The following is a 13392-nucleotide window of genomic DNA, read 5'->3' on the forward strand; positions in this document are numbered from 1 at the left end:
TCCTGGGTTCAAGCGATTCTCCTGCCTCAGCCTACTGAGTAGCTGGGATTACAAGCGTGTGCCACCATACCCAGCTAATGTTTTGTATTTTTAGTAGAGACGGGGGGTTTCACCATGTTGGCCAAGCTGGTCTTGAACTCCTGACTTCAGGTAATCCTCCTGCCTTGGCCTCCCAAAGTGCTAAGATTACGGGCGTGAGCCACTGCACCCAGCCGATCTCTGTTAATTTTTACAAATGTTCCATGTGTGTTTGAGAATGTTAAGAGTAGGAGGGGATAATAGGGTTTGTTAAATATTTTTGGCCAAGCTTATTAATGATGTTAGTCACATCTATATTTTTTTGACTACTTGATCTGTTGCTTTTTTTTTTTTTGAGACGGAGTCTTGCTCTGTCCCCCAGGCTGGAGTACAGTGGTATGGTCTTGGCTCACTGCAACCTCTGCCTCCCAGGTTCAAGGGATTCTCCTGCCTCAGCCTCCCAAGTAGCTGAGAATACAGGCTCCTGCCACCATGCCCGGCTAATTTTTTGTATTTTTAGTAGAGACGGGGTTTCACCATGTTGGCCAGGATGGTCTCCATCTCCTGACCTCGTGATCTGCCCGCCTCAGCCTCCCAAAGTGCTGGGATTATAGGCGTGAGCCACCGCGCCCGGCCTTGATCTGTTGGTTTCTAAGAGACATAGTCCTATTCTTCCCTGAGCTGGGTCCCTGGTGTCACTAAGATCACCCCTTCTCATTCCTGGAACTTCCCTGAGGTCATAGGGGGCTCTTTCATCCTATCTCTGGCTCCTGTGGGTGGCTTCTATGCCCAAGCAAGTGACTCAGGCAAGGGTATAGATACAAAATGGCTCACTCTCCATCCCCAGGGATGTGATTCTGGCTCAGTGCATGGGTCTGCTCATTGAGTGGCCTAGGGGTGGAGAAGAAAGAGTGTCCCCAACCTGTTGCTTCCCTCCACGGACTCAGTTCTTCCCCAGGGCACTTCGAGAAGGCAGCATAGTGTGATGCTCAGGGCTGCGGGTGAGATGGGCTGGGGTACGAATCCCAGCTCCACCTCAAACTCATTGTGTGCCCCTCCCTGAGCCTCAGTTTCCTAATATGCAAATGGGGATTTTTTTTTTTTTTTTTTTTTTGGAGATGGGAGTCTCATTCTGTCGCCCAGGCTGGAGTGCAGTGGCCTGATCTCAGCTCACTGCAACCTCCGCCTCCTGGGTTCAAGTGATTCTCCTGCTCCAGCCTCCTGAGTAGCTCGGATTACAGGCACGTGCCACCATGCTTGGCTAATTTTTGTGTTTTTAGCAGAGACAGGGTTTTGCCATGTCGGCCAGGCTGGTCTCGAACTCCCGATCTCAGGTGATCCATCTGCCTCGGCCTCCCAACGTGTTGGGATTACAGGCGTGAGCCACCGCGCCTGGCCAAGGGGCTGGTAACTTCTATCTCAGAGTGTCTGGCCCATCGTGAATTCTCAGTCATGGTCACTTATTAGAATGAGAACACGAGGCAGCCCCTACAGGACCAGGGCTTGGGTTCAAATCTTGGCCTGGCCACTTCATCGGTGTTTTGAGTGAGTTTTTTTTTTTTTTTTTTTTTTGAGACAGTCTTACTCTGTCACCCAGGTTGGAGTGCAATGGCATGATCTCAGCTCACTGCAACCTCTAACTCCTGGGTTCAAGCGATTCTCCTGCCTCAGCCTCCTGAGTAACTGGGATTACAGGCGCCCGCCACTGCGCCTGGCTAATTTTTGTATTTTTAGTAGAGTTTCACCATGTTGGCCAGGCTGGTCTCAAACTCCTGACCTTGTGATCCACCCGCCTCCGCGGTGTGTGGTCTTGGACAAGCACCACCACCTCTCTGGGCCAACTCCTCCTCTGACTGTTCACACAAGGAAACGAGATCAGCTCTCCAGGACCCCACCGACCTCCACCCCAGGGATGAAACTGGACAGGCAGGGGCGCAACAAAGACTCCACAATGGGCCGGGGTCAGACGATCTTCCTTTAATACAAAGTCGATATATCTACATACACGGGGGTGGGAAAACCACCCGGCTGCTTCCGCTGGAATAAACAGTGTTGAAAGTAACCGCAGACCTGCCCTTGTACAAAGAGGAACAACTCGCTTGCTCAGGGTAGGCGGGTAGAGGGGGTCCTGTCCTTCTGGTTTTGCTCCCAAATTGCCCCATAGTCCCAGGGGGAAAGGGTCCCTGATGTGGGGCAGCACAGCCATACAGCCACTGTCCCCAAAGAAGTAGGATCCTCTCTGTCTCCTTGGGGGTGGGAGACGGGGAGACAGCTCAGGCTCTCAGAGGAGGCCCACTGTCATCTCTCTCCTTACAGCAGCGTCCCCCTCAACCGCACCCAACGCCACTGGGTCCGAGCTCCCCCATGACCTTACCCTCAGAACTGTATTTGATATGTCTGAAAATTTAATTTATAAAAATGAAACAAAAAGGGGGAAAAAAAAAGCCAAGAAAGAAAAAAGGACATCCCCTTCTTCTGTGAGCAAAGCACACTTTCTGATGGTAGGAAAAATTAAAAAAAAAAAAGCAAGCCACGGTACAGCCATGGGCCCGGCGTGCGCGTTTGCGAACGTAACTATCACACAAGGACGCTTTCTACAGTGAAAAAATAGACTGTCTTTGAACAGAATATGAATAAGCCAAAGTTAGTTGTTCTCTTTGAAAGTCATTGACTGGCGAGTCTTTTGTTTGTTTTTCTTAAAAAAAAAAAATGGAAAAAAAAATACACTATTTAAAAAAAACGAAATGTCACGGGATACAGTTACACTGAGAGTTTTAAAAGAAAGCTGGATTCTGGTCCCAGCCCAGTGTCCCCAGGCTGCAGAGCGGGGAGGAGCCCCCCGGGTCCCCCTACCACCGCTGGAGGAGGACGAGGGGTCCGTCTAGGGTCTGTGCCCCACCCTCCTCTGGTTCTGGGGAGCACTCCTATTTGCTCACCATCCCCCCACCCCCCACCCCGGAATCTGGTTTTGGAATTGGAAGGAAAGGAGGAATGTGCCAAGTATTTGAAGGCGGCGGCCGGTGCCAGGGAGGTCGCTGGGGCGGCCGGGGCCGGTGGGGGGCTCGAGGGGCTGCGTCGTCCTCGGAAATGGTGCAGAAACACAGCTGCTGCCGCTGCCACCTCCTGCCCTGCCCACTGGGGGTCCAGGCCTCAGGAGGTCCGCCCGGGAGGGGCAGAGGCATCCGGGGCCGGTGGTGTCGGGCCTGGGGGGGACCATGGCTTTAGGTTGCATAGTGGTCAAAGCTTCCGAGGTACTCCAGTGCCGCCTGGTAACAGAACTGGTACTCATCCTGGGGGAGCAGAGGTGACCTGTTAGTACCTCCCCTGCTCTAACGCCTCCCAGGGCTCCCTATCGCCCTCAGGAGCAGGCCAAGCTCCTCAGCCTTGTGCGTGTCTCTTGCAGAAGGTCTCTTTGGCCCCCACGGCCCTCCCACAATGAAGTGAGCTATGCCACACCTCTCTGCCTAACACAGCCAGGCTCTTCACCCGGAATGCCCTCTCCTCCCCTGTCTGCCTGGAGGCCCTATTCATCTTTTCTTTTTTATTTATTTTGAGACGGAGTCTCGCTGTGTTGCCCAGGCTGGAGTGCAGTGGTGCCATCTTGGCTCCCTGCAACCTCCGCCTCCCGGGTTCAAGTGATTCTCCTGCCTGAGCCTCCCAAGTAGCTGGGATGACAGGCGTGTACCACCATGCCCGGCTAATTGTGGTATTTTTAGTAGAGACAGGGTTTCGCCATGTTGGCCAGGCTGGTCTCAAACTCCTGACCTCAGGTGATCTGCCTGCCTTGGCCTCCCAAAGTGCTGGGATTACAGGCATGAGCCACCACACCCAGCCTCATTTCTATTTTTTTTGTAGAGATGGGGTCTTTCTGTGTTGCCCAGGATGGGCTCAAGCAATCCTCCCACCTCAGCCTCCCAAAGTGCTGGGATTACAGGTGTGAGCTGCCACGCCGGGTCCCCTCTACTCATCTTTTAAGACATGGCTGCTGTTCAGAACCCCCTCCACTGGAACATTCCCCTTGGAGCTAGGAGTCTGGGCCTCAGTTTCCCCATCTGTACATTGGTTGGACTTGAGGGTCAGTGGTTCTTGGCAGGGTCCAGGCTGAGCCACAGACTTGCTGTGACTTGGGGACTGCAATGAGCCCATCTCTGTCCACTCCAAGGGCCACTTCTCGGCTTTGACCTTCAGCTGACTGTTGTGTTAAAAGGGTTACTGGTCCCCTTCCAGTGCGGGAGGGGTCTGTGGACCATCTACCCACAGTGACCCAGAGAGTCCCAGGTGGCTGTACCCATCTCCCAGAGGAGGAAACTGGGGCTTAGGGGCAGTCGGGGCGTGAGGCCAGGCTGCCTCCCCTCCCTGTCCCATCTTTACCTCTGTCTGCACCATGGCCGGCCGCTGGGTTCGTAGCATCTTCACCGTCTGAAAGATGTCCACCACGCCTTCGTACCGCATCCGCTCCAGCACGATGCTAAGCGTGATGAAGACGCCCGTCCTGCCCACGCCGGCACTGGTGGCAGTAAAGTGAGCACAGCTATTCAGGGGCAGGTGCTGGACAGCCCTGATCTGACCACCCGATTCCCCGAGGACTCTAACAGCCCAGATGGGATAGCCTAAGCTTGGGGCTGTCCCCATCAGGCCTCAGTTTCCCCAGCAGGGCCAAAAGCTGGGACCCTTGAGGGAGCTCACCTGCAGTGGACAGAGATGGGGCCGTCCTGGCCAAACTGCTCCTTAGTCTTATGCACTTGGCCAATGAAGTCGATGAAGCCCTCCCCCGACTTTGGCACACCCTGTTCCGGCCAGTCTGTGAACTGGAACTGCCGGACAGTCCGGGACTGGCCATCCTAGAGTGCAGAGAGCCCAATCTTGTTATCAGTGTTATCAGCAGCGGCCATGGGGGTTTTTCTCCATCCTCCCTATCTTCATCCCCATTTTTTTGTTTGTTTGTTTGTTTGTTTGTTTTTGAGATGGAGTTTCACTCTTGTCGCCCAGGTTGGAGTGCAATGGCGTGATCTCGGCTCACTGCAACCTCCGCCTCCAGTGATTCAAGTAATTCTCCTGCCTCAGCCTCCCGATTAGCTGGGATTACAGGCATGAGGCACCAGGCCCGGCCCTCACCCCCATTTTGTACACTCTCTGCCATTCATTCACCCTGACAACTTACCGTCCTTCACAATGCAGTGGTACTGCTTTCCACAAGAGATGCTCCAACCTCATCCTCACCACTTCTTGCCACCCAGCTGTTCCTCTCCCCACATTTCCTGTATGACATCCAGCACCTCCATCCTCCATCCTTCGCCATCCCATAGTGCAACCAGCTCTGCCCTTCCCAGCTCCTATTCACCATGATCCTCTGTCATCTTCCACTCTGTGCCATTTCGGGGCCCTACAGCACAAGTCAACTCCATCACTGTCCATAGCTCATCAATGATGACTCATCTTCTACAACCCAATAGTGCCATCATCTTTCATCGTCCACCATCCAACACCATCATCTTCCATCATCCAATAACAGTGCCATTGCTACCACCCGCTGCTGGTAACTCATTACCTTCTGCCATCCCGAGTTCCACCCAACACCATCATCTTCCATCATCCACCACCATCCCCTCTTGGTAACTCATCCTTAACCATTCAGTGATGGCATCTTCCACTGACTGTCTTCATTCCCCACTACTCAACCATTCCTCTTTGCAGTCTCCTTTCCTACCACCCAGTGGTGCCATCCAACCACATCATTCTCTGCCATCTTCCATCCTTCACAACTCAATGGTGCCATTTTCCACCATCCATCACTAACAATTCATCACTCTCCACCATCCAAGGGTACCATCTTCCACTGACATTCTCCATTCCCCATCATCTGCCTTGTTCTAATCCCATCCTCCACCATCAAAATGGTGACATCCAAAATTGTTATCCTCTGCCACCATTTGCCATCCAGTGTACCATCTTTCCCTGATGTTTTACGTTTTCTAAAATCTCCTTTCCCAACCCCATCTTCCTCAATCTTGTACCACCCATTGGTTTATACCATTGACTACTGTTTACTGTCCTTTCTTAGTCATTGTATTTCCCATTGATTTTCTCCACCCCCTGCTGGCCAAACATTTGCCCTTCTCCAATTCTATCTTCCTCCATCCACCACTGATAAAGCATCACCCTTCACCGACCCAAACTACCACATTCCACTGACATTCTCCATCCTGTTATGCGAATGTTCTTCTCTCCAATTCCAGATTCCACCCCTCCAAGGGCACCATCTTGCACTGCTCACAGCACAATGCCCGGTGATTGCTGTTCATTCAGCAGCCTTCACCATCCTTTGGCATCATCTTGGCCAACATTCCCCATCCTCTATCATCCCCTCACTGCATTCTCTACCATCATCGATCTTCCACCACTAACTTTGATCCTTTGTCACCCAACAGGGCCACCTTCCACTATGAGTCTTCATCTGTTGCCACCTAATACCTGGCCTTTCTCCCTCCACCTGACACTGCAGTCCTTCATTGAGCCAACACCATCCATACTCATCTCTCCTCACCCAACGGTGCCAGTCCCCACCATCTGACTCTCCTTGTCCACGGTCTACCACCCATCACCCTCAACCCCTCAAGTCCCTTTCAGCCCTTTATCATCATCCTCCACAGGTGGCTGCTTCCGGAGGAAAGCCCCATTCACTTCCTTGAATATCATCCCCTGGGGCCATGTTCCCTAGTGAGTGGAGACACTACAGGATCAGCACAGAGATAAGACCCTCTCTTCCACCTCTGTGGCAGTAGAAGCAAGTGGCCAACTGGTCAGCTGACATTTCTCCTGATTCCCAATGCTTATCCCTAACCCTCGGCCTTTGTATCCATCACCAACCAGGGCAGCCCTTTCCAGACCACTAAGGCTCCAGCCCCTCCCGCCAATCTGTCTCTTCACTCACCCGGGCATCTGTGACCTTGAACTCTCGCAGAATATACTGAGGCATGTTGTATTCTGCCATCGGATCTACCACAAAGTACTGGTAGCGGGCAGAGCGCTCGGCCGGCCAGTACTGGTGACACTTCTCCTGTGGAGGAGATGGCGGCCGTGGTCAGCGCTGTCTGAGCCACAGTCTGGCCCTCGCCCTTCCCCGCTGTGGCCCCTAGCTCACCCGGCCCATCTCCCGCAGCTTGGTCAGCATCACCACGATCGTCGAATTGTTCTCCCACAGCATGCGCCAGAAGTCTTCCGTGGTCTCCGCCAGCGGCCCCTGTGTCGCGATGTAGGCCTTCTGCTGCCTGCAGGAGTTGGGGGTATGAGCCCAGGGCCGGCAGGGAGACCTGGTGTGGTACTCACCTGATGCTGCCCGGGAGGGTCAGGACCAAGCCAGTGACAGCTACACCTACCACCCCACTGCCTGCCAGGAATGGCTGCTGGGTGCACCACTTCCCCTCCTGGTGATCCCATTTTGCATGTCGGGAAACCACCAGTCTCATGACAAATTCAAATCCCTTGACAAAGCTGCGGGACTATCCACTAACCTCTCCTGATTTCTTCCCTCCATCTCCTTCAAGGGCCACTGCCCTACTTTCAGTTGCTTGCGTGGGCCAAGCTCTCAGCCCCGGGCCTTTGCACATGTGGCACCCTCTGCCAAGAACACCCTCCCCTCCTTTGCCAGGATTTCTCAATCTCAGTGCTATTGACATTTGGCGCTGGATTGTTCTCTGAGACAAGCTGTTCTGTGTACTGTAGGATGCTGAGCAGCATGCCTGGTCCCCACCCAGTCAGTACCAGTAGTAGTCATGAAAATAAGAAATATCCTCAGGGTGTCAGAATTACCCCAATTGAGAACCACTGATAGAACAGATGGAATCACATTATGGACAGCAGCCATCGGTTAAACACACACCCAAAGATTCACGGACAGCAGCCATCAGTTAAATATACATCTAAAGATGTGTATTTAAACAGCTCAGGGCTACCAGTATCTCCCCAGCTCTGTCTCCCACAAGACTGGAGGCCTCTTGAGAGCAGAGATGGGCTCCTTCTGGGGCCCTGAGGTGGGAAAGGCATGGCACCTACCTGTAGCCATCAATGAAGCTGGCGTTGATGTAGTCAGAGCCCTCCACACCCCGGATGGGTTGCAGACAGACCCGTGTGCTCTCATAGGGCATGATGTTCACCAGGCGGTTCTTGAACTTGTTACAAGGCAGATTGGCACTGATGAAGCGTGACGTGTGGGCCTTGGAGTTAGCCAGCCGCTGTGGGGAGGAGGAAGCCAGAGGCCACCATTAGGATGAGGAAGGCTATGCTTTCAGCCGGAGCACCAATGGTGGATAGGTAGGTAGGGGCACCCCGCCACCACCTTCTAGTCCCCATTGCTCGAGGCGGGCCTGATTTTCGGCTCTTTGGGCCTCCTCTCCACCCCGCCCACGGCAGCCTCCACCCCGCTGGCACCTTGAACTCGAGTTCCATGCCAGTGACGTGTTCACCAGGCTCCACCTGGGCCAGCTTCTGGATGTAGGCATAGAGGCTGCGTGCGGGCACTTCTGTGTTGCCACAGCCCACGGCCTCCAGCAGGGCCTCGTGGATGAAGCTGTACTGGTCCTCCGTCTGCACCATGTAGTTGCGCTGGGACCTCATGAGCGTCACGTGGCCATAGACATCGACTGTCTTCTCTGGCTTGATCCGCTCAAGCATGGCATCGATGACGATAAAGCAGCCTGTGCGGCCCACACCGGCACTGCGGGGACAGCCACGTGGCGTTCAGGGGCTGCTGGGCTGCGGGGACCGGGGGGAAGCGGATGGGGCAGAGTGGGGTGGACGTACCTGCAGTGAACCACGATGGGGCCGGCATCTGGCGGGTTGCAGGTCTTGACTCTCCGCAGGAAAGCCAGGAAGGGCGTTGGGTATTCGGGCACGCCATGGTCCGGCCACGCCGTAAACTGGAACTGGCGGACCTCGCGTTTCTCACTGGAGCCATTCTGGGGACCACAAGGATGTCACCTGTCACTCTGGCTCACCCTGCCACCCATGTGCTGAAGATGCCCAAGTGGCCGGGTGCGGTGGCTCACGCCTGTTATCCCAGCACTTTGGGAGGCCGAGGTGGGCGGATCACCTGAGGTCAGGAGTTCGAGACCAGCCTGACCAACATGGAGAAACCTCGTCTCGACTAAAAATACAAAATTAGCTGGGCATGGTGGCGCATGCCTGTAATCCCAGCTACTTGGGAGGCTGAGGCAGAAGAATTGCTTGAACTCGGGAGGTGGAGGTTGCAATGAGCTGAGATCGCGCCACTGTACTCCAGCCTGGGCGACAGAGTGAAACTCCATCTCAAAAAAAAAAACACCCATGTCTGCGCCTCCCAGTCACCATGTCCCTAAGTGCCTGACTTGGGCTCTAGCCGCCCCTGGACGTTTCCAAGTAGAGAGTCTTGCAGACGCCTCACACACAACGTGGCCAACTGTATCTGGCCTTCTCCCCAAACCTGCTCCCCCGTCTTAGCTGAAGGTGGCTGCAACCTTCTGGGCACTCTGGCCAAAGCTTGGGAGTCATCCTTAACTCTCCCCCCTCTCACATCCAACACCTCACCCAGGGCTGTTGGCTCTGTCTCCAAAGTCTATCCCAATCCACCTGCTCCAGGTTCTCCATGGAGGCCAACCTGGTCTAGACCTATCACCACCCTCTTTGCCCCAGACCTTGGCTCCCACCCAATCCCCCCAATCTATCTTCCCTGCAGCAGCCAGAGGGCACCTGAGTGCCTAAGTCAGATCTGGTCCCTCCTCTGCCCACAGTCTTCCATGGTTCCTGCCTCCCACAGGGTCAAAGCCAAAGTCTTCCCCAAGGCCCACAGGATCCTGCATGACCTGCCCTGTCCCCTCCCTGCCCTCCCCTCTGTTCCTGTAACACGCCAGGCACGGTCCTGCCCCAGGGCCTCTGCCCAGGCTGCACCCTCTTACCTGAAATGCTGTTCCCCCAAATCTCCCCATCATACCCTCTTCCAGGTCCCTGACACTGTTTTTCTCCTCCACTTTATTTTTCTCCTTTGACATGTAAGCTTTCTTGACATTTCATAGTTGTGGTCTGTGTCTTGTCTACTAGACTGTTAAATCCCCCAAGGGCAGAACGTTTTGTCTGTTTAGGTCCCTGTTGTGTGCTTGTGTCCAGGTTAGGGAGTGAGATATAACATGTGCTTAATGTGTGTGATTGAACCAAGAATTCTCACTCTTGTCCATGTACTTAGTTTTCTGGCACTTAAGTCAAGCAGGTGCCTGACGGTGAGATGACCTGGCTGGGTGTTGGGGATACATCATGGTGCCAGTAGCACCTCCCCTCCCCATCATGACAATAACAAATGTCTCCTGGATAGCAGAATTGTCCTAATTCAGAACTACAGATGGAGAAAAACAGATGGAACCGCACTATGGACAGCAGCCATCAGTTAAATACATATCTAAAAGATCTTCTCCATCCCAGTCCTGACTTTGCAGGGCTGCCAATATCTGTCCATCTCTGTCTGGAGACTCCTTGAAGGCAGGGCTGGGGCCCTGCTGAGGCCCCCATCATAGGCTCAAGCTGGGTGAGGCCAGAGGACAAGTGGGCAAAGAGGACCTGGGGCATGAGTAAAGGCAAGAGGAAATCAGGCTCATTGCTGAGTTGGGCTCTGCCGGCTTTGTCCTCCTGCCATGGGTGGAAACAAGCAGTGTCCTCTCTGAGCCTCAGTTTCCCCCTCCATGGAAGTGGGTTTCATGAGAATGTAGTCAGCCTGGGTAGACACGCTCCGCTTTCTCTCTGTCCCATGGGGAGCTCCCTGGGTAGAAGCTGGGGCCCTCTGCCTCCCTTCCAACACATTCCTCCACCCTCAGCCCCCAGCCCCAGCCTGGGCCCCACCTTGTGCAGAGAGAATGTCCTGACGCAGAATGTGGCCAGCTCGATGGTGTCTAGCAACGTGACCTGGATGAAGCCGTAGGTCTCCGTGCCTCTGTTGGGCCAATACTGATCACACTTGATCTGTATTGGGCAAGAGAACAGGTGTCAGCAGGGACAGGCTGGCTGGCAGGGGCTTGAGGGCCGTGGGGTCCAAGGCTCACCCGTGACTTCTCCTCCAGCCGCGTCATCATGACGATGGTCGCCGACCGCTGCTCCCACACCATACGCCAGAAGTCCCCAAAGGTCTCAGGCAGCGGCCCCTGCGTGGCAATGTACGCGTTCTGACGCCGGTAGCCGTCCACATAGTTGGCATTGATGTAATCACTGCCCACGATGCCTGCAGCCAGGGCGAGAGGCCAGGGATCTGTGGGGGCTGTCTTGCTAGTTTGGCTCTGTCTGGCCAACCACTTCCTGGAAGTTCACTCTGACTGCTCCCAGATTGTCCCCAAGGTGACCATGGGACGTGTACTTCACAGTTTCTCCCCCTCAGCGCTATCACCATTTGGGGCCAGATTGCCCTCTGTGGTGGGGCCATTCTGGGCAATGCAGGGTGCTGAGCAGCATCCCTGGCCTCCACTCACTCCATGCCAGCAACATTTCTTCAAGTTGTGACAACCAAAGATGTCCCTGGACATTGCCAAATGTCCCCTGGGCAGCAAAACTGCTCTGATTGGTCACAACTGATGCAGAAGGACAGATGAAGCCATGTTAGAGAGAGCAGCCATCAGTTAAATACATATCTAAAGATGCCCAGTGGCCTCCAGTTGGAGCTGGACCAGGTCTATGACCAGAATCAGGCCTCAGTGGCCCAAGGGGAGACATGGGATCTAGCACTTTCCATGCAGTGGGGAAGGGCAGGTTAAGACCGGGGATCTCCGAACTACCTTCAATGGGCTGGAGGATGACACGGGAGTGGTCATAGGCGATGACGTTGGCATAGCGGTTCTTCGGCTTGTTCACTTCCAGGTTGGAATGTTCCCATGTGAACTGCTGTCCAGGGTCGATGGACTACAGAGGAAGGGGAGGGCGCGGGTGTCAGGGTAGGTGCCTGTGAGGCCGAGGTGATGAGGGTGGGAGGCGGGGGCGGGCTCACCTCATACTCCTGGGAGAGCTTGAGGCTGTCGTTGGCCTTGAGCCGCTCCGTGTGCTCCGCCATGTCTGCGATGGGGATTGGCGGGTGGCTAAGCATGCCTACAGGGTGGAGCAGACCCCGCCGGGGTTGGTCACTTGGGGGGCCAGCCGGGGACTCGGGGGAGGGGGGTGATCTACGTGTGAGTCTGCGATGGGTGAGCTGTGGTTAGAAGGGCATGGCCGGGGTGGGGCTTGGCAGGAGGGGAAGACTCAGGGTGGCTCATGAAGGGGCTGGGACTCCAGGCCTAGGGGACTCTAAAGGCAGCAGGTTTGAGGCCCGCTGCTCCGTGCAGAGGCTGACACCCCTGGAGGGGCCTGGATCACAGCATTGGCCCATCCTGTTTCCTTCCAACCAAGCTGGGGGTGCAGGGGCTGGCAGAAGGGTCACCCCGGAGGATGTCAAGCTCCCAGTGCCTCGAGCCAAGAAGCAAGTGTGTTGGACAGAAATTAAATTGCAGACGCAGCCGGCTGTGCTTTGGAAATACTGTCCTTGGGTGGGCGACTGACACCCCTTTCTGTCCCTCTGGGATCAGAGGCACGAAATCCGCTTCCAGGTAGAGGCGACAGACTAGGGAGGGGAAACAGTATGTGTGCGTGTACGTGAGAGGAGTGAGGGGTCCCCATCTGTCCCTGCGCTTGCTTAGGGCAGGAGCAGGTGCAAGAAGGCCCTGGCCTGAGAGCTCCTATCCTTTCAAGCCCCCCAGGATGGCTGCCGAAGGTGCTGGGTGTGGGCTCGGTTCTCCCTTCCCGATATCTGGGTCTGCGGAACCCTGACCTCTCCTGGGACCTGTGCACCGGATGTTCAGCTCTCAGGTGGTTTCCAGACCAGCTGGTAACATTTAATGTTCTGAGCCTTCCATGTGTCCCTAGCTGCCCTGGGTGCCCCCCAAGAGCTCACATCTAAGGGGCCTGCCTGTCCCGTGGGCACGTCCTGGGTACATACGTGCCTCACCCACGTCCCTGACACACACATACACACCACACACACAGCAGTCACACACAGCCACCTGAGGGCCCAATGGACCAACCCCCTGCCCTCTTCCAGGAGCCAGCACAGGACAGGTGGGCAAAGGCCGGTGACGGGTGGGCGCGTGGACAGAGACAGGAGACAGGATGGAGAAACCAAAGAGGAAATGAACGGGGGGGCGAAAGGAAGCCAAAAACAGACACAGGAACTAACTTTCAAAGTGAAACCCCGGCTCCCTGAGGGGGCTCCTGAGGCCTGAATCTGCAAACAGCAAACAATAAATAAATGAAAACATGCAGGGGGTAGGGGGGGGTCCCACCTCTGCCTCCCCCACCCCTCACTGGCTGGTGGATGCAAAGGGCAGAGCAACGTGGACA

General features: G+C 55.1%; 1 protein-coding gene across 12 annotated transcripts in view; it reads right to left on the bottom strand.

Moving 5' to 3' along the window:
• Window positions 1-1980: 1980 nt before the first annotated feature.
• Window positions 1981-13392, bottom strand: part of PTPRS (protein tyrosine phosphatase receptor type S) — a 135020-nt gene continuing 123608 nt past the window's right edge. For 6 of the 12 annotated variants that reach the window (XM_055104043.2, XM_034945937.3, XM_055104039.2 and 3 more), the window contains 13 exons: window positions 13229-13276; window positions 12011-12108; window positions 11802-11925; window positions 11079-11254; window positions 10879-10998; window positions 8818-8972; window positions 8446-8731; window positions 8071-8249; window positions 7160-7286; window positions 6950-7075; window positions 4705-4859; window positions 4390-4525; window positions 1981-3308 (listed from right to left, as the gene is read on the bottom strand). In XM_055104043.2, the coding sequence (XP_054960018.1) occupies window positions 3240-3308; window positions 4390-4525; window positions 4705-4859; window positions 6950-7075; window positions 7160-7286; window positions 8071-8249; window positions 8446-8731; window positions 8818-8972; window positions 10879-10998; window positions 11079-11254; window positions 11802-11925; window positions 12011-12108; window positions 13229-13276 (1799 nt within the window). In that variant the 3' untranslated portion in view covers window positions 1981-3239. The remainder of the gene's footprint in view (window positions 3309-4389; window positions 4526-4704; window positions 4860-6949; window positions 7076-7159; window positions 7287-8070; window positions 8250-8445; window positions 8732-8817; window positions 8973-10878; window positions 10999-11078; window positions 11255-11801; window positions 11926-12010; window positions 12109-13228; window positions 13277-13392) is intronic. The other 6 variants (XM_055104044.2, XM_034945943.3, XM_055104042.2 and 3 more) reach the window with 1 other exon arrangement.

Source organism: Pan paniscus, chromosome 20 (genome assembly GCF_029289425.2).
Source record: "Pan paniscus chromosome 20, NHGRI_mPanPan1-v2.0_pri, whole genome shotgun sequence".
NCBI classification, from domain to species: domain Eukaryota; kingdom Metazoa; phylum Chordata; class Mammalia; order Primates; family Hominidae; genus Pan; species Pan paniscus.